Raw genomic sequence first — 21,922 nt, forward strand, 5'->3', positions numbered from 1 at the left:
CTTGAAGGACCCAAAACGATCACATGAATGCAAAACACTAGGCGACTCATATCATAGAATGCACGCATATTTTAAGAGGACTGTCTGCAGGGAATGTGTCTGACCAATCACGGTGGGTGTGGGCCGCCTGGGCCAAAAATGCCAGGGCCAATTTTTTGTCCCAGTCCAGCCCTGGTCATATTCGGAATAAAAGTGGAATATTGGTGTACATCCACTACAGTCTATGGTCCCCGCAAACCACCAAAACCGACCACCAAAACCGACCACCAAAGCGGCGGGCGTCACAGTATAAGCAGGCAGCTTGGAGGGGAGAATGAATCAGCTGGCCTGTGTAAATTGTGCTTCGATCAGTGCACACCTTCCCAAGACGATACACAACGCATGAACCAAAAATGTAATGTGCCATATAACCATTACAATGAGCTAAACGAGTGTAACACCCTGTAGAGCTACAGAGTTGGTGATATTTCTCTATGGGTCTATCACTAGAAACCAGAGATGTTCACAAGTCATTTGTTGCAAGTCCAAGTCAAGTCTCAAGTCTTTGAGGGGCAAGTTCAAGTCAAGTCTCAAGTCTTTTGCCACAAGTCCAAGTCAAGTCTCAAGTCTCTGGCCATCTGATCTGTCCCTAACACTGTATTGTTAAATCTTATGAATTCAATGCATGTCCTGTAGCTACCATCCATACAGTATCAAAATCAGTTGTAGGATAATGTTATGGGGTCTACTTAACACATCCCTCTAGCCCTCTGACCTGGTGAAATATTAACCTAAGTCTGTCACATCATATGGATACAACTATAAAGATACAATGTGCCTGTTCCCAGCATTAGCACAACACTTTGAGATGGTTAGCTTGTTACCTGTGGTGATATATGCTAAATGTAACGTCTCTTTCACTCAAAAAAATGTCTAATGTCGAAGTGGAAATCAAGAGAATAGTGGCAGCGCCACACCAGTTACAGAACAACATGCATCTCAGTGTCAGTCCAAATTACGCACAATAAGCAGTTTGAACTCACTGATGTAATGCCATTTATTTATTTTCTAAGTGTTAGTAGGGTCAGTGAAACTGAGTCCAGCGCGAGGGAGATCCGACTCAGAGGAGGAGAGGTTAGTGAGGCCAGCGTCTCCACGGCAGGTGACAGTGCGCACGGATCCGCTGCGCCACGCATGGATGAAATAATGAAATAGTAAATAGGACTAACAGCAACAGAATTATGTGCAGAATTAAGACAGTCAAGACGGCCCAGTGTTTGGTGGACCGGGTACACCTTGTTCACTTAATAGCCTACAAATCATCCACGGGATCATTTACGCATCACATGAGTTTGCCCCCCCGACACAGCGTTTGTTCCTGGGGAGATGGATCCGTGCGTCCCGTCTCCTGTGCGCCATGGATGTCTGAGCCTCAGCAACCACTAACTAGAAGATACAATGTGCCTGTTCCCAGCATTAGCACTTAGCATTAACACTTTGCGATGGTTAGCTTGTTACCTGTGACGACATATGCTAAATGTAACGTCTCTTTTCACATTAGCGTGTGTGACTGACCTATCTGGGTGTGTTTTGAGATGCCTGATGAAGTCCGACGTTGTTGATCCGGCATCATTTATCTTGGTGCCACACACCTAGCATGTAGCTGTTAGCTTACTGCCTCTGTTTACCAAGTTATTGAAAGCAAATCTAATGACAAAAGGCACAACTCCAGGAGGATTTGGTGTCGCCATCGGCAATGCATTTTTTGATATGTGAGTGTGCGCACATAGGCGCGTTACGTTACGTTGCACATTATGGCAAAGGGCAGGGGACATACAGCTCGTCATACGTTTCCCCAACGTCTATATGCGCCAATAAAAGAAAATAGAAATACATGAATACATTTTGATTTAAAAAGCAATAATTGCATGAAAACAGGTTGTTGACGAGTCTCGAAGCTCGAGTCCGAGTCAAGTCGGAAGTCAGCTGTTTGTGCGACTTAAGATCTGCTAGAAACAACCACTTTCACATTGCATTGTCATTTGATTCACTGTTAATATACAGTATAAAGCTAATACTGATTAAAGCAGGTTTAAAATGTTGCCTTCCAGACCAACACTACTGTTAAATTGTGTCTACTTTCGTGTTCATAATAGAATCATTCTCTTGATATACACCTTGTTTCTGTAACTTCTGGCCACAAAAACGTTTGTGTATTTTGTAACATCACTTAACAACGTACTGTAAGTGAAACCCAGGCATATCTAAATGAAAGATAGCTGAGTTAATGTTAGTACGTATGAATACAGACACCATTATAGGGCATTTGACTCTAAAGGTCAGCATTTATCAGCTGGTTTAAATCTGCTGCTGTGGCTGGCTGCCTCTGGTATCCTCCGTCCATGGGAGAAGATTTAGTTAGATAATCACACAGAAACTGTAGCCTCTGTCTTATTACCTCTTATTGCACCTTAAAGAACAAAGAAATGTTGACCTTACCTCAAGCACTGCAAAGGCAATAACGAAAGCAAGGCAACTAAGTGAATAAAGACACATTCATGGTGTGAACCGAGTTGTCAAGAAGATCTGCCTAGATGAGCAGGTGCTGGTATTTATTATCTGGGCTACCTGGTCTCCCAAGAGGCTAGTGTCACAAGACATTTCCAATAAATCTCTTCAGGTGGGCAGCCAGACCCAGTCATGCGTGAGGAAAAGCCTAACATTTGATTGACAGAACATGGAGGGTTTTAAAGGGAATAACCAGATGGGATAGGTCCACAGCTACCTGGCACGTTTCTCTTTGTATGTTTTGCTTCATCACTTGTCCACTTGTCAGAATCAGAATACTTTATTGATTCCTCAGGGAAATTATTTAGTTGCAGTTGCTCACAGTCACATTCAAGGTAAAATAAGAGTAAGAAAAGAGCAAGTCAATAAGTGATGGCACTGGAGGAAGAGGGATCAAAAGCTGGAATGAAGAGGGATACCAGGAGATAGAGTGAAAGCGAGGAGTCATGTGTTAGCATTCAGAAGAAACTTACTAACCTAAAGGTGTCTTTATACACAACTCCAGCAAGTCTTTTTTCATTTTCATCTCTACGTTCCAGTTCTCCTTCCACCTATTGCCTCACTTCATCTCCTCTCCTTTCATCATCCCTTCTCCCCTCTCCTCTCTTAACCTCACGTCATCTTCACTCCTCTCTTTTTCTTGCTTTGCCTTTCATCACCCCTCCTTTCCTTTTAATCCCTTAGGTTTTCTCACCTTCTAATCATCTAACCAACACTCCTCTCTGCTCCTGGTCTTCACTTCTACTCCCCTTTCATTCCTTTGCTTGGCCTATTGGAGTGTGCACACTGACTGGGTGTTCAGACCAAAAATGTTTAAAAAAAAGAATGCAAGGAGCTGCGATGGTAGGGAGTGTTGCTTCAGGTACCAATGACACAATTAAATCAAATGCAATAAGGCTGGTCAGCATAATGGATCCATAACTAATAAAGCGTATCAGCTAAAAGGTAACAATTACAACAAAGACTTATTGACTGGGTATGTAGGATCTAAGACTCTTGAATGGTAAGATATCAAAGAATTAGAATCAGCTTTATCAACTAAGTGTGTGTACACATACAAGGAATTTGACTCGTGTTTTCATTGCTCTCAATACACTTACACAGACATGGACACACTAAGAACAAGGACAACAAAGCTGAAAGGAAGAGCAAAAAACTGAACAATTAACAAAGAGCAAAAGTACTAGAGTGCAACACCAAGACTGCCATTCGTGGCTCCATCTTGCACACTATCAATCGGCCTGTTGACGATACTTCAGTCCTCAGACCTTCAACGGTTTAAATTTAACGTGATGAAGGTTTGTGTACTGAAAAAGTAATCATGAATTAAGTACAACGTTGTAAGTGATGAACAGGAATGCTCTTAAAACATGGCATTTCACCCAGATGGGCATGGTTTTGCGGGACGCAGCAGCGCACACTTCTGCAGTCTCGTGTCCACTTTAGGGAACTCTGCGACCATCAGCCCGTGCTCTGAGTACACGTTCATACTTTATATGATAACATGCAGGCACCCCCTGTAAGAATGCAGAACACAAATCCTAAATTATTTTGCTATAATGAAAATGCACCATTTCGTCCTGTTTGAGAAACTACAGAGACATTTTTAAAGATTTACATCTTGGGGCTTAGTAACACAGATAGGGAAGTGAAAGGGTATTGAGAGACAAGCACATTGTTGGTTTTAGTCTTCTCATGGGATTTGTTGACCACAGAAAAAATACAGATAAAGGTGGCCTTATCCTTTAGGTAAAGGTCAAGTCTTAAGTTCACATATTTTTCACTTAAATATGACTTGAGTCCAATTCTCAAGTTACCAGCTCTGGAGCTGATCACATAGTACTGCTACCATCAATAAACTATACTTTAGTTTTGCTTTGTTACACAACTTTGTGATCATAAAATATCGTATTATATAGTTTTATATCGCATATCGCATAGTCTTATTTAAGAACATTGAGCTACTGCTAATACTAGAACACTGGGCTCCCAGAATTAGAGTTTAGATTCTCTGCCCAAGCCCGAGCCCGACCTGAGCCGGGCCGTTATTTTCCACCACTATCCTCGGGCCATTTTTTTAATCATTACTTTATTAGCCTAATTGGGTGGGGAGAAAGCTATGCCATAATCAGAAATATTTAGGCCAAAAGTAACAAATGTCAGATGCCAGACACAGCACCCCTCCTTAACTCTGCTTCTCTTCATTGATGTTGGATTCATCTAACAACGCTTTGTAGGCTGGCTAGGTTTGCCTTGGACCAGCTCTTAGTTTTGCTGCTATAGTTTTAGACTGCCGGGGGACTTCCTTTGACACACTGAGCTCCTCTCTCTTTCCATCTTGTTACTAACATAGTTCCGGGGAGCGTCTTCCCCGGAGTCCTTGGCTTGCAGATTTCCTTGGATTGGGGTGGCACCTAAATCACGTTTGCAGCTTCTGCGGTAGTCTTGCTCAATGCCTTGCACTGCTACTACTAATATTTCTAGTCATAGTTCTATTATCCTTATTGTTACTATAATTGCGTCTGTTGCGTCTAGTTCTACTCTATCTGCAAAGTTTCCTGAGATAACTTCTGTTATGATTTGACACTATAAATAAAATGTAATTGAGCAAAAAGGTTATGCTTGTTCACTGTTAAACAACAGACAGAGAAATTGATAAATGAAAACTTGTGAGTCCAGCTGTTTAAAAAGCAAACTCAGCAGAGTAACCAGTGTGCTACAAGAAGACATGTAGCAATGTTTCTTTAGTTCAGGTGTCTTTGCAAAAATTACCTGAAAACACTAGTGTGGACACTCCTCGCTTTAACATTTAGCTGGCTTAGTGTTTCATTCTATTTCCTACTCCTAGCTCCGTATTCTCTTTGCTTCAACTCTCAATTCTACTCATATTTTTGCCTCTGCTTTCCTCTTTGCTCCTCTATACTAGTATTTACTCACCTTACCTCACCTGTGCTTTTCTACCGCCTTCCTTAGAGGAGAATAGCCCTCTCAACTGAGGTGTCTGTCAACGTCAATGCACACTATATGAGTTTCTGTGCACCTGTGTGTGTGCATGTGTTTTTTAAAGTGGGTGCCGGGCCTGCACTTTCAACCTCCCTGCTGTTATGCTCAGAGCAATCAATAGGAAGCGAGGCTTCATCACAGTGAGAAAAACCTAGCTCAGCTGTCACAGCACCCTACAAAACAATGACTCAGTGTGCCCCGGGGAGCTCCGTTAGTGTGAGCGTACTCCCGCTATGTCTTCATGTGTGCGTTTTTGCACCTTAAGCACATCTCTTTCCACCTTCAGTGAGCCAGCCACATAACTCTCATGCCCTAACACACACGCATGCAAAGACACATACGCACTGAAAACCCTGGGGGTCAAGTCCTCACCTACATTAAGAGTGCAGTGTCAATGTCACGCAATGTCACTGTCAGAGCAGATTAGACAAGCCTCATTGCATTCATGCACCCCAACTGGCCACTGGACAGGCCAACCACTGGCCACTCTAGCCACCGTACTACACACACACACACACACACACACACACACACACACACACACACACACACACACACACACAATAGTAATCCTTAAACATCCATGCTGTTTTGAGTGAGATACAGGTTTCTGAATGTGTCCTGCCTTCAGTCTCTGGGTGAGCTGTTCAAAATCTGCACGGCTTTCTACGTAACTAGCCGAGACGAGGGGCCTAACCGTTAGCATGCTAGCTTGTTCTCAATGGCAAAACACTGCTACAACACACACAAATTCACCCTAATCTACAAAATAAATCGTATAGAACTATTTACATGTCCCTGTTCTGCAGGTATTCCACGCAAAGTCGGAAGTGCGCCCTCGTTTAGAAGAAGTCTCCCAGCTAATCCTGCCTTGTACAGGCAGAAGTTGGAGAAACAGCTAGCTAGCTCATGTAATCCTTACCTAGCTACTGCGCATGTGCGACTGACAACAAAGATGTTACAGAAGTTGCGAAGTCTCACTCTGTAGCTAAAACAGAGACCTGAACACAGTGTAAAAAGAAGAGCTGGTAAAATATGGTGTTTTTTGAAAATTAAACCATGTAAACCTATTCTGATACAATCTCAAATTACAATTATGAACCTGAAAATGAGCATAATAAGGCCACTTTAAACAGCACCTTAACACCCCGTTTAAGCTTTAACAAGCCCCTTTAACATGTTCAAAACTGCATTGGAAAAAGACATAGTCCACAACCCCACCCAACAGTGACAATTGCAACATAAAAAAAACATAATAAAATCTACTCAAGAACGATTAGCCCATTTGGGTTAACGGTAAGATTCCTGTTTACCAGGTTGCTCTGTACCTTATCATGAATGCAAACGTCAACATATTTAATAGTAAGATGGTAGCAGTAACAGCAGTAACACAGAGACGGGCTCGGGCATGGTTCGAACTCATGGGGTGAGCAGTACCGGAGCAAAACTTAAATGGGAATGGGAAGAGGGAGATAAGCCGACACTCAAACTTTTGTGACGTCCAAGCAAAAATATTTTGATTCCAAAACACTTAAAGTCATGAGCAATATTATTTTACAATCTTAGAAGCATCCAGGCAGAAAAGCAGTTTGAGTAGAGGTATTACATGGAAGCCACCTGCAGTAAACAACCACCTTTCAATGCAATGTATGTATGCCTTTGTTTTCATTGTATAGAAAGGTGTGCCATCTATCCCACCCACTGAACAGCTGTGGGTGGACAGAAAGCAAGCTGCATTAGATTGATTGTACATCCATAAAACTGAAATCCGAGATGTTGATATGGTGCCAGACCTTATCACCAAAAAATGTTTTGAATCAAATGTAAAATGTATAATTTGTGTTTGAGGTTTGTATTGTAAAATGATCCCAATGCAGATTTCTCTGAGTGGAAGTGAAACACATGCACCTCTCTTATTGAGATTACAAGCATATGAAGTAAAATCTGTTTCTCCAGTAAAATGCGCTTAGCTATATGATCAGAGATGGGTCCTACAGTATATAGTTATTTCCACTAACTGGATTACGAACCCTTTAAATGTCTTCTACAGCTCACGAACATGTATAACTGAACACACATGTTGGCAACTTCATTACACTTGGTACAATGGAGTTTTCAATGGCTATAAAAAGACTGACATTTGCCAGGATAAGCCATTCTATCTGAGCACCACACATGCTTCATGGTTTTTTTACATTCATATTCATAATGTTTTGTAGAAAGCAGGACTAAATCCCTCCCTTGGATTCACACATAAAGAGACTTCCCTAGGTTGATTATACTGGATAATAGGTTTAGGCATATTTGCTTGATTCCTCTGAGGCTGGTCTCTAACTGTTTTCCTGCTGAAGAATATTCAACATTTTCCACTTCATCTTGCAGTTTTGCAGTTATTTGCATTTTTGGAAGAAAAGCTTCTACGACGAAAATGTCTGAAATAACAATTAAACCTCAATCAAACCGCTGAAGGTTTGTGTTTTCCATACAAGTTCAATGTCTGTATGTAAAAAGTATCCTACTTTAAAAATGTACTGAATATTGTTGAAATTCTATGGAAATGTACGTTTATTTGATTATTATTTGATTTATTTGATGGACCTTTGCTGGAAGGTATATGTCTTTGTATATAGCATGTTAAAGTACTTAGAATAGGGGGAGATACAGTATAAGTAACATCTCATATAGTAAAGGAGCTTAACATCTATATACACAAAACAGTTTGAACTGGAGGGCATTGTTTCACTGTTAAGTAGAAAAACAGAAGAGTCTGTATTTGTTCCCAAGTTAGTAATTATTTCTACAAGACATGAACGAGTAAGCTTAGTAAATGTCATTGATCAAGTAATTACTCCATAAAAAGGCATTAAACAAACAATAACTCATGCTCTCTGTAATCACATGCTCAGAAAAGACAGAAAGAGGCTACAGAAAACAAAGTGGATTCTTTTGAATGTGTGGATTTATGAACTGCGTTGGAATATAAACAGTAAAGATATCTTACCTTTCCAACGTACTGAGGTTCAGGTCCGATGTGTTCCTCCAGAACAAAGAACTGGTTCCAGATCCAGCCTCTCTTGGGCCGATGGGGGTAATCCTTGTCTGTCTCCAGCAACTTGGTCTCGTTCCTCTGTACTCTGATGGATGCTCTGGAGTTTGGGTTGATCTTGGAGTCAGATTTGGCATTTGTATTTATTCCTGAAGGTCGAAATTTTGAATGGGCTTTAGGATTGGATCGTGAAGCCGGGCTGGCATTGTAGTAGGTGCTGGGGTTCATTGTACCAGATGACTCAGACGTTTGATTAGGACTAGGTAGTGAAGATAATTTATTGTTGGGGACTGACTCCGAATTGGTCTTAAGTCCGGTTACTACCTTAGAGTTGGAAAATGCCTGGGGCTTTGCCTGCAACAGTGATCCAAGCCTTGGTTTTGGTTTGGTTTTTGATGATTGCTTGGGATTGTTTAAGGTATTTCTTGCCACCTGATCACAATTTGATTTGCATGCCAACTCATGCCTTGAATTAGAACTCTGTTTGGGCGCATGCTGTAGCTTGAGTCTACTGTTGGAGCTTGATGTAACAGGGAAGATTGCCAATGGAAAGTTTGTGTTGACCCTATGGTTGTCAGTAAGATAGGACATGGTGTCAAGCCTAGGCCTTAACTGAGACTTGCTCCAGAGGTTCTTGCCGGAGCTTGAGAGATGGCTGGGATTCAGTGAAGCCATACGTTTTTCAGGACTGGAGCTTGGCAGCAGGGTTGGTTCAGGTAGTGACTTGAGACGAGGATTAGGGTACGGGCTGGGGTTGGGGTTAGTGTGGGGGCTCAGATCGACCCGGATCCCATAACAACTCTGGGAGACAACACATAGGAAGACCACCAGAGGACAAAGACAGGAAATTGCAGCCACGCCAGCTGGATCTCTCATTGTAAAGAAAGAACGGTCCGGAAATCTTCCCCTCTCACTTCCACTGTGTCATAACACTGTGGGCATACACAAACACTTGTACACACCCACAATTACACTCAAACACACAGGTGTACAGTTCTTTTCAGAGTGCAGACTAGCCAGGAGTGTCCACATGGTGCGGTCCAAAGAATCATATCGTACAGTTCCATCAAAAAAATGAAAAATGTTTTTTGTTTGGACATGAGATGTTTCTTAATATGTCATGGTTTTCTTTCTCCCATCATTGTTCAAACAGCTGAGGACCATTTGGATTATTTTGGAAGTCTATATACTTGTAGTGAACTCCATGGCAAACTTTTGCTTCAACACTTTCAACTATGGCCAAAAGCTGAAGTCCTTTTCCTTCATATTGAAATTAGAAAGGCAAAAGCTGATTGTTGGGTCAGAGGCTCATCCAAAGGTCTGCACTTCCTGAAACAGAAAAGATGAAATTCATGATCAAAGTTGTTTTTTGTTTTTTTTTAACTGACAAGGACAAAAAAGAACAAAGCCACAATACAAATTGACTGACTCTGCCTGGACACAGTAATTTACAGTGGCACACTCTTTGGAAATCTATCTGATAGTGCAATTATTCATATACGGCTACTTTCAAGAACATTGTACCTCAGCAAAGCTGCTTTAAATAAACAATTTCTGAAAACACTGTTTTTCAGAATGGAGATCTGTTTTGTCAATGTAGACCAAATGTCAACGCCAAGCTCTGATTAAAGACAATTTTGTCGATTTAGCTTAAGCCTATTAAATTTAAGCTCAGTGCTAATTGCCAGATTGAACCAGATGAGAGATCTTTGTAATCACTTTCCAAAAGTACACAGATGGGAGTGTGTACTCAGTTTATGTGTTGTTTTGCAAATGACCACACAAAAAGGACTTTTGGAATATATGCTTTCAAGTGCAGTTTTAGCAGATGGTCTACAGTAGGGTTGTTCAGTGTTGAGTTTTACATTGTGATCAACAATGTACCGTAAGCAATCGTAATACTGATTCATACAAGACCAAGGGTGTGCTGTTGAAGTTCTGATGCCTGTGTAAATGATACTGAAATGTATGTGTTTATTTGCATTTGTACCATTTGAGGATGGAATTTCACATGATAAATATCAAGGGAATTATGTGGACTAGACACTGATACAATCCAGTCATAAAAATACATTCCAGCAGTTTACAATTTTTGTTTTCCAATACAAAAAAACAGAAAGGTAATGAAAACAATCATGTGCACTCCCTATTAATCCCCAATGCCCTCTGTTATAGAGATACAATTTCTAATTCAAAGGACCAGGAAAGGTCTAAACATGATAGTAAAAGGTTTTTGAATCTGTGCTAACAGGAGGAAGAACAATCCCAAAACAAGTTGACAGATTCTGTTATCACCAAACTTTTACAATTCATTATGAACATAAACATCTGTGCCAAATTCCATGGCAATCTATTGAATAGTAGTCAAGACATCAATCAACCAAAGAACCAAAAAGTCTCAACCTTATGGTGCCATTAAGAGTCAGAGAATTGCCGACGTCATTAGCATACATCCTCTGGGAACCATGAATGTCTGTATCAAATGTGCCAATCCATTAAATAGATGTTGAGGTATTTTACTGGATATTTAAAAAACTTTAACCTGCTGGTGATACTTGATGGAAGGTCTGGGGATTACCCAAATCATTAGGATTTATCTTTGAAGACCTTGAATATCTGTGCAAAATTTTAATTCTTGGTCAGCCTTGAGTGAAAGTCAGAGGATACATCATCTTGGAACCATGACATTTGTAGAAAATGTATTCAAAATAGTTAAGATATTTTAGTCTGAAGGGGTAGATTGACACAACGATCATTGCTATCCATAAAGCAGCAAATGCATGCAGCACGTGTTACTTAAATTGTCTCCCAAAATCAATATGTTCATGTTAATAATGTCATGTTAATGTTACAACCCACTCCACCTCCGGAGCCACAATTCAAGCACAGAGAGCCTGACTTCTCCCACACTTCCCCATCTCGCCACACTCTGTAGTCACACACACACACACACACACACACACACACACACACACACACACACACACACACACACACACACACACACACACAGGTTTCAACACTGTTACATTGCAAGGACTGACAACCGCTTCTGCAGTTCCCTCATTCTTTACCCTCTGAAGTGTTTCGAACAACACACTGTTTTAGGACAACCTGTATAATGTTACTTCACATTCTAAATGTTAAATATATTCCCACACCCTACCCAAAATCTGTGGAGGAACACAACAAATAAATAGCTCTACGTGCGTGCCTTCTTATCAAAAGCGAACAGTATGACGAGACTCACTGATCTGGCCCTTAGAATTACATTTAAAAGAGAGAGAAACTACTGTGAAAGATAAACGCAATTTATTACACCATGCCTTGATTATAATTGATTTTTTAAAAAAATTTTTACAAAACCACATTCTATCACAAAAACAATGAGCATTTATACTAATAAATCTGATGGTAAATCAGCGGTAAATGGCAAATAGTAACCATATGTGAAGAGTTGATTCGTAGAAACAGATAAAAACCATTCTAAAAATGAATAAACAGCAATTTGAATGATATTCCCTGGATTGGACGCAAACAAAACCTCTCAATAACCCAAAAAATTCCCTTTGGTCTTACAGCCCACTAGTCCGACGTCCCTTTGTTTCGAAAAAATAAACCCTCTGCTCCGACATCCCATTGTTCCGACCATATAGGGTTATGGTGAAGGTTAAGGTTAGGGTTAGGGACAATTATTTATAATATTTCTTTATGAGTTTTACCTTTTTTAAAATTTTAAGTTATGGGAGGTGATCCACAAAAGCCTATATGGTCGGAACAATGGGATGTCAGAGCAGAGGGTTTATTTTTTTTCGAAACAAAGGGACGACAGACTAGTGGGCTGTAGGACCAAAGGGAATTTTTCAGGTTATTGAGAGGTCGGAACAATGGAGCGTCGAAGAAATGACATGGCACCGACAAACTATCAGTTTATCTGTGAGTTACACACACTATTTACTGACTCTTCCCGCCTTCTGCATACTTAATCATCCACTTGCATGTGAAAGCAAGATCTTTTCATTAAGCCATACTTTAATTTTGTATTGTTAGAAGGAACACATTTGCATACTTTAAGCAGAAAATGCAACTTGAGAACAACAGCAACAAACACAAGCTTCAGCTCCTCCTGCCAAAGAATGTGCTTGGTCTGACAATTGAACAACGCTGCCAACACTCGAGCCCGCGAGCCCGTTTGGCTTGTTTGGTATTTTCTGTCCTTATTGACTGCATGCGCTGCACATGAAGCCTGCAGGATTTATTTGCATTATCTTCAATCTAAACACTCCTGTCACCTGCCAGAGCTGCACCAGCTTCATCTACAAGCAAAACAGAAACAATATGCAAGTGATACATGTTTCATCAGGGATGGAGCCCGGCTGAGGAAACTTCTGCTGAAATGATTATGTACATAGCTGGAAGTTAAAGGTCTGAAGGAGTACGAGACTGTAAAAAGTTTGGTAAACACTGATTTAGAATGAAATGATTACATTTACTTTACGCACTGGGGATGTTTTGTTTTTTTGGTGCGATTGTTTCGAATGTCAATATATTTTTTCAAACTGTTTTTGTCACTAGTACTTTCACAAAGAACGTGAATAATAGTGGTGATAAAGCAATGCCATTTTTTTTTAAACAAGGTTGATTGGTAACATGAATTTCAACCAAACCAAAATTATTTATTATTTTTATTCAGCAACTCAACAGTGATGTCTGTCATGTAAACCCGAAAATACAAATCAAATAAAAACTTTTTCGAACCATAGACTCTGTAGACTACAAACTGTATTACTCTTTTTTAACCTTCTATAATATATAATCTTATATATATATATATATATATATAAGATTATTTTTTGGGCATTTTGGCCTTTAATCGATAGGACAGCTGTAGACAGGAAAGGGGGGAGAGAGAGAGGGGTAAGACATGCAGCAAGGGGCCGCAGGTCGGAATCGAATCCTGGGCCGCTGCTGGAAAGACTGAGCATTGGTACATGGGGTGCGCGCTCTACCAGGTAAGCTACAAGGGCGCCCCTAGTCTACATGCACGATGTTCCACTTCCAGGATTGCTCCAGTGCCGCCTGAAATTCCTCCGGATATCCGTTACCTTCCGCTTTCTTTTTGTTGGCATTCTAAACTCTGGTGGATTTGTGAGGACTATGGTTAACTGCTCCTCAGATCTCTGCAGGGTAAATCCAGACAACTAGCTAGACTATCTGTCCAATCTGGGTTTTCTGTTAAACAACTTTTGAACGTACACATTATACATTCCACCGAAACAAGTTCATTCCTGAAGCTATTTTACAGGCTCTGTTGGCGCCTGACGCCCCTCATGACTATGACATGATTGTGATTGGTGTAAAGAAATGCCGATAAACCAGAGCACGTTTTTCACCCATCCCAGAATGCTGTGTGGACGAGCCAGACTTGGGCGCCCCCAGTCTTTCTTTTCTTACCTTTCACAATAAAATCCCTAGACGTACAGTATAACCTACACTGCGTACTGTTTACAAGAGGGATTTCAATTCACTCAAGAGTATTTCGCTAAAAGGAAACTCAATAAATAGCTTACAGTAACTTAGTGTTAGTTTTTACTGCTTTGCCATCCCGACCGTGGTCGGACAGCACAGGGGAAGAAGGGGCTTGACCATAGGGCTGCAGTCTCCGTAGCTAACCCCCGTCACTCCACTCACCAGCCTGGGGAAACAAGACAGAACACCTCCGGTGGTCTTGATGAGCTGCAGTATTTATTTGTGCTCACACTGCAGACTCTAGCTACTGTACATTCACTCTATATCTTCGCCTCTAAACGCTCTCCTCTGTTCCGATCACTTTCTCTTGTCCGCTCACACCGCATCTCCCGTCACTTTCTCGCTCTCGCTCTTCAGCAGCGCCCCCAGAAGGACATCAAACTGTCTCACCGACATGGTAGATAAGCTGGCGCAAAATTTCAAAACTTTTATTGAAAACCGTCGCAAATTCGCATTGCTGCCAGTCTGAATAGTTTTAATGCAAAATATTCACAGCCGATTATTTCGCATTTTTGTGTCGATTATTCGTCACGCCCCCCCGGTGTGTACCGGCCTAATAGGAGCATCTCCTTGTGCACATTAAAATAAATGTTGGGAGTTTGGATTTTGAAATTAATTTGCTTATTCTTGTGACTATTATGAGGTAGGCCTACATTCTATTACTGATATAAGTCCCCGAAAACAAATGTTATTAGTAGGGAAATACTGACATGTTTTCTTTTAAGCATACAACAACAGCTAATATACCATGTATATGATAAGTGTGCTCATTGTATCTAACAGTTTAGATTTAAGAATATACATAAATTAGAACTCTATTAAATATTAAAGCATGCTTTCCTGTCTGTCTGGGTGAACACATTATCTCTAAAAGATAACACGACTTTCAACAAGTTATGCTATTTTCCCTTTAATGGCTGCCATTCTGTCCGAGCCTATACATGTCCCCCTTGTGAATGCACAGAACTGCCGAATTACTGCAATTACGTGAATGAATTTGACATTTCAGGGGCCAAACTGCCTTTTCTGTACATGAAGTTCAATTTGAAGCTTCAATGATCTAATGGGCTCTAATAAGAGAACTCTCCATGGATTATTAATTTAAGAGAAAGGGCAATATAAAAACATTAGTAGGGTCACATTTTGTAACTCTGTTTGGACACAGTCTTTCCCTAATCGTAAGGTGCCCTGTGGAGTTTTCTTGTAGAATAACAAAGTTTGTTCATTCCTTTGTCATATAACATTTCTCATTATTTACATCCATGTATACTTGCTCAAAGTATCAGTAGTAACAGTTAAAGTATAATTGGGATTACATAATCACATTACCAAAAATAAATAACCATAATACCAGATTATATATATAATAGTAACATTTCATGGATTACTTGATTACATTTCTGACAATGTCTTTAAAATATGCTAATATAGAGTTTTTATTCCTTTTTATTTACATCGCAAATGGAAGATTAACATTTCTGGTAGCTCACGTGGTTGAGCATGCGCCCCCATATGCTGAGGCTTAGTCCTTACCGCAGGTTCGAGTCTGCCCCTAGCTCTTAGCTGCATGCCATCCCTCCCTCTCTCTTCCTCCTTCCTGTCTGTCGCTTACGGTAGTTTTCTACACACACACGGGAGAGCCTCATTTCCCAAAATCTCGCATTGGCAGACCTTCCTTCACAACGCTGCAGAGGAGGGTCTGGCTAGTCCACACAGCATTCCGGGATGGGGGGAAAAACATGCTCTGATTTAATGGTATTTCTTTAAACTAATCAACCTTCAAAAGGTTGTTTTAGTCGTGCAACAGAAAACTCAGATTGGACTGATAGTCTAACTAGCTGTCTGGTTTTACCCTGCAGAGATCTGAGGAGCAGTTAACCATAGTCCACCGGAGTTTAGAATGCCAACATAAAGAAAGTGGAAGGTAACGGCCAACCGGCCGAAATGAGCGACATCCGGCGGAATTTCTGGCGGCACCTGAACAAAATCCCGGAAGTAAAACGTCGATATAGACTACATTTCCCATGACAAAGCCCGCCAGACTACAGCCCTTATTTGAACTACCTAAGCGCATGGCGTGAAGTGCCTGGCGCAGGTGCGTTTAGGGCGTGTACAAATCCACTTTTGCTAGTTTAACGGCAGAAAAAAGGGTCCGTGCGCCAGGCGCATAGTTCAAAAGGGTTGTACTTAGTGTCTTAATTGATCATAGGTGTGTTTTGGGCATAACATGCAATAAACCAATCAGAGTGTCATCTCCTATTCCCTTTAAAAGCCAGGCGCGTTTGGACCTTGGCGCATTGCTATTATGATGGCTAAGCAGGAAGGAGAGATTTTCAGGAGAAGAAACTGATCTGCACACGCCAAGAATGCACCTGAACACACCTCCCTGTAAGACCAGCACGCCCATGGGCGCAGGTGCATTTGTTATTTAAACGACGTGGGCGCTGGACGGGAAGTTGACAACTGCGTCGGTCTTAAACTAGCAAAGACACTGGCGTCGGGCTTTGCGCTGCGCCGGGTGGAAGATAGGATCCTACGTCACATCCACACGGGAAAGGGTCTGTCGGTAACATAAGTCATGGAAAATGAGAACCGTGCAAGTTTTCCTTTTGTATCAAGCAGCATAAAGTTGTAGCATTTACATTGCACGTCCTGCGATGTGACTATTGCACACGTGCACATCGCAATGTCGGCGCTGAAACGATATAACGTGTCATCCTAGTTGCTAGCCTGTAACATGGGACAATCAGCCTTCTAATGGCCTCTATATTGTGACAGTAGTTGCAAAGTTGCGTCCATATTTTAGGTCAGATTTAAATAAACCAGCTTTCCCTGGACGTGTCAGGTCAAATGAAGCAGTGCAGTGAAGCAGTAGTCATCTGATGACAGCAGCATCAGCAGCATTGGTCACTTTTTGTCTAGAAGACTAATGAAAATTAATGAAATCAGATAAAGCGGTTTAAAAATCAGTTGTGAGTTTTACTGTACTTTAAACAGGGGATACGTTCTGTTGACCAAACACTTTAAACACACCTAGATATGAAACAGTATAACTAACTGCCCTTCTGCTCCAGTCCAAGGGCAGAGGCTGCGCCACAATTTCTTTTGGTTCCTGGAGATCTATCAAAACCAATTAGCCATGGATTAGCATCCAATGTTGCTAATTATGATGCTAATTGGAGGATAATACACAGTGGACCTCGGAAAGAAGGCTGAGGCTGTGACTTGAATACTGACAAGGTTTCCAACTTCCATTTCTAATATGCTATTTGTATGGCTTCTATCTATCTATCTATCTATTGTACATATTATTGACCTACATAAATTAGTTATGTTTGTGTCTATCTGCCTTTTAATCCAGTCATGTAGTGTTCACTTCAACTCAACATATTATTGGTGTGAGGTATTAAAAAATAATGTACATGGTCACTGGAGTACTTTATCCATTGGATTAGGGTTTAAATAACTTTTTTAGCACTAAATTGGATGGAAAAATCAAAATGACTTAGACATAATATGACCTGAATATCGCATTGGGTAATTGCTGCAATCAATTGCTCTGGCTATTAACTGCAACCAACAATGCAAGGGTAAAAATCAGTCAGTCTGTCCACATGAATAATATAAATACATTAATTTAATAATGAAACCGTATGTGCACATGTGTCATTACAAACCGTATCTGCTGTGACGTTATGCGTCAGAGCTGACACGTTCATTCAATGCTGCTGTGTCCAGGGGCACACAATGAAAGTCCGGATGGAAGTCGCATGACAGTTTTTGTCATTGCACTCTTTTTTTACATTTGAAAGTCAGCTGATGTAAAGAGACAAGTCCGACAGCTAGATCTTGAACTCGGTGTGCTCTTAAAAATTTGCGGTATTGAGTTTCATGCTTTCTGCTTTATTATTGAGAACAGCAGCCTTGAAGGAATCTCAGACAGCACAGTCAGTCAAAATATCATCTAAAGGCTGAACACGTATTTCCCTAATGGTTTCTCATGTTATTATCAGATGTTTAGTCCAGTTTATTTGGGTAACTGTTTTGTCCTAAATAAATCTATTATCCCAAAAGCCGTCTGCATGGCTCCGGGAATAGCACTGCCTGTTGTCCACCAATTTCATTAATGCCCCCCTGGAGGCTGAATCCTAAAAGCCAGGTTACGCTTGAAAATAACTAATTTGTACGTGTTGTCTGTCCTCGTATGTCAGTTTTCAGCCATTCTAAACAACCACCCTGTTAGGTGAATTGAAAAGCCATTGTCATACAGAGTGGGGGGGTGCATAATATCTTTGGAATCGAACCCCGGGTAAGGCGGTAAGGACTGAGCTCTTGTACATGGGGTGCACGCTCAACCAAGTGAGCTACCATGGCGCCCCTGGGAGTGGCAACTTTGACCTGCTGCTGGCGCTCGAGGGCGCTTAGATCATTAAAATAGGGCCCATTGACTATCAAAAAGGTAAGACTGGAAGACTTCGGTGCAAAAAATCAGCAGGAAGTTTAAGTTTAATTTATTGTAGCCTAACACTGATAGACTGTGATGGCTGGTATTAATTGAGCGAAAGCAGTGTTTGTTTTAAATGGAAATGGACATTACAGTAAATGTATGACGGTAAAACTCAGAGGCGGATTGGCCATCTGGCAAAGGGGCCGGACCAATTGTTAAATGTGGGCCGGTCAGATTTTTTTTTTTTAAATATACAAATGAATTGTCTTTACAGACCGACAGCACGTAGGCCGGTTTTTATCGCTTGCGCGATTTCACTATGGTTATAATCATAATAATAATATTAATAATATTTATTATTATTATTATTATTATTATTATTATTATTATTATTATTATTAAGCATTTGGCCAGCCTGGTCCCGAGATGGGCCGACCGACCCAATCAGAAGTTACTCAAATTGGGACATTCAGTCAAAATCAAGCACTTCACCTTCAAACGGGATCTCCGGTTGCAGGGTTCAGGCTGTACCGGACCCTCCTGGTGATCATGATGCTCTTGATCATGCTAATTGTTACCTGCCACCAGAATTTTGTGATTTCCTTGCCATAAATATAGACATTTTTACCATAAATTGGTGCCCAAAATGTATCAGAATGCAGGAATTGAACTCTTTTACACTCAAATGGGGGAGACCAGACCCCCCTGCTTTATGTGTTCTCCCAAAGGCCAATTCTGAGCAAGGAAAAACCCTGAAGTATAATTACAGACAGCCATAAAAACATATTAAAATTGCAGTTAGAGAGTTAAAACAGATGAAAAGATGGAGAACCAGACTGACAATATGTACAGTGTCAACAGAGAGAAACACGGACAATCGAACAGACAGACAGTGACGACAAAGAACAACATACTGTAGAGAATGACAGCAACAGCATACAAACGGCATAAACAGATTTGTTATAAACGTGTGCTCTTTAAAAAGTATGCATTGTTTGCCAGTTACTTACATTAAATGTTTAAAATCTGTTACATAAGGTACTGCTTATATTATTTCACCATCTGTACACAAATGTAATTAGTGAATGCACGTGTCCGTGGGTGGGGCTGCATGGTAATGTGGGCTGGTGTGACTACGGTGCCAGGGCTGAATTTTTGTCCCAGTCCGCCCCTGGTAAGACTGGAAGTCTTTTCAGTGTGAAAAATCAGCAGAAAGGTTATGTTTAATTTAGTGTAGCTTAACAATGATGACTGGTATTAATTGAGTGAAAGCAGTGCTTGTGTAAAATAGAAATGGACATTATAGTAAATATATCAAGACACCAGGTGAGGTGGATAATGTTTTGCATTAACTGGGGACATAAGAAATAAAGGCTTGACTATAAGCCTGTTCCAAATAAAGGGCTTGTTCTCTCTGCAGCAGGAGTAAATAAAGCCCATGTAGGTGTATACATTGGATGGATGGGTGTATGAATAGAGTAGTTACTATGACCAATGTTACACTTCATGGCTGAACAAACACAAAAAAACAGTGCCACCAGCAGAAAATCAAACTTCCCCAACTGTTAACATAAGAACATAAAGAGATCTTTAGAGATCAATGATCTCCCAGAAAATGGCAAAAACACCAAAGACGTTAGCAAAAGATGGAGGCAAAATAACCAGCAAATGGAGATCATCGCATTAACCAGAGCATTCCTGCTCAGCTGTTAACCTTATTAGTTGGTCTAAATGGTCTACATTTGCACATGAGAAACCAAATCTTGATTCACCAAGGGATTTACACATTTGACTCCTCTGCGTCACTGAGAAAAGTCCCATCTCTGTCAGAAAAGCTTAAAAGTATCATACTATTATAAGCTTCAAAGAAATCCACAGATAAAAAGGTGGATGTTTTGAAAATCTGCATTCATCCAGCTGCCAGGTCTGCATGCAAGACTGCAGAGGATTGATCACAGTCCACTGTGCAAATGATTTCTTTTAAGCTCTGCTCTGCCTGGAGTCAAACACCACCAATACACTGGCTGATAGGGCTATAGGTGTGTGTGTGTGTGTGTGTGTGTGTGTGTGTGTGTGTGTCACCATGGCAAAATGTGGTCCTGTGTGTGTTAACGGCGAGCATATGTGCAGTCATGAAAATAATATTATCTATGGCTAAAACCACCAGCTTCACATATAGAGTGTCAAGCTCTTGTTCATCTACACACTCTCTTAAATAATGCACATAGAATGGACGTTCTCTCTTTCTCTCTCTCTCTATCTCACACACACACACACACACACACACACACACACACACACACACACACACACACACACACACACACACACACAGCTGCAGCCGCTAAACAGCATTTGGAGTGAAAGAATAAAGACGGAGAGAAGGAAAGAGATGAGAGGGAAACAGAGAGAGAGAGAGAGGTGGAGATGAATGGAGTGATGGTCTTTACCTCGTGCAGACGGATGTGTTCGGACTCCCCTCTCCTCACGCCGTGTTACTCTCATCTGTCTGTTTCCCTCTCTCTAGATCCCGCTCACTGCTTGCCACTGGACAAGCAAGTGTATCTATCTCTCTCTCTCTCTCTTTGACTCTCTCTCTCTCTCTCTCTCTGTCTCTCTCTCTCTCTCTCTCTTTGACTCTCTCTCTCTCCATGGTTGTGACACTGAGAATAAAAGACCGCCTCTGTTCAATCTGTCACCATCTCTCTCTCTCTCTCGTCACTCTCCCCCTTCTATTTCCTAATCTATCTCTATACATATATATATATGTTTTGTTATGCTTGCAATATATATATGAATATATGTTTTGTTATGCTTGCAGCCTCTGCAGTGAGACCACAATTGGCTGCAGCACACACACACACACACACACACACACACACAAACACACACACACACACACACACACACACACACACACACACACACACACACACACACACACACACAATTGGCTATACAAAAACACTGAGATTATGATTGGCTCCACACAATTATTTCTGCAGTTTGCTCACACACCTCCCTGTCAGTTTCTCTGCATCTCTCAATATGGCTACAGATGGCTAAAGGATAATTCTATCTGACTTCTTACTTATTTCATATTAGTAATCACGACATTGTACTCACCAAAGTAATTGCTAAGATTTGAAAACACACTGGTTGTGGCAAAATCTGATTGCTTTAAATGGATGGGAGCTGTTCTTAGCTCTGAGATCAGTAATTATTCTTTCTTGGTCACTGGCTAATTTAAATTCAACTTTTTTTTTCTTCACCTGCTCTTAGATAAGACGTTCTGCAGATGCAGAAGTTTAACTGCAGGGATGGGGGCCTTTTTAAATGCCCTACTTGTG

General features: G+C 40.9%; 1 protein-coding gene across 1 annotated transcript in view; it reads right to left on the bottom strand.

Moving 5' to 3' along the window:
• The window catches only part of LOC144526312 (cadherin-18-like), an 87,290-nt gene extending 77,818 nt beyond the window's left edge, over positions 1-9,472 (bottom strand). Inside the window, exon 1 of the mRNA XM_078263720.1 lies at positions 8,552-9,472. Coding sequence (XP_078119846.1) covers positions 8,552-9,472 — 921 coding nt within the window. The remainder of the gene's footprint in view (positions 1-8,551) is intronic.
• Positions 9,473-21,922: the final 12,450 nt, after the last annotated feature.

The sequence above is a fragment of the Sander vitreus genome, chromosome 12 (assembly GCF_031162955.1).
Source record: "Sander vitreus isolate 19-12246 chromosome 12, sanVit1, whole genome shotgun sequence".
Taxonomy (NCBI): Eukaryota; Metazoa; Chordata; class Actinopteri; order Perciformes; family Percidae; genus Sander; species Sander vitreus.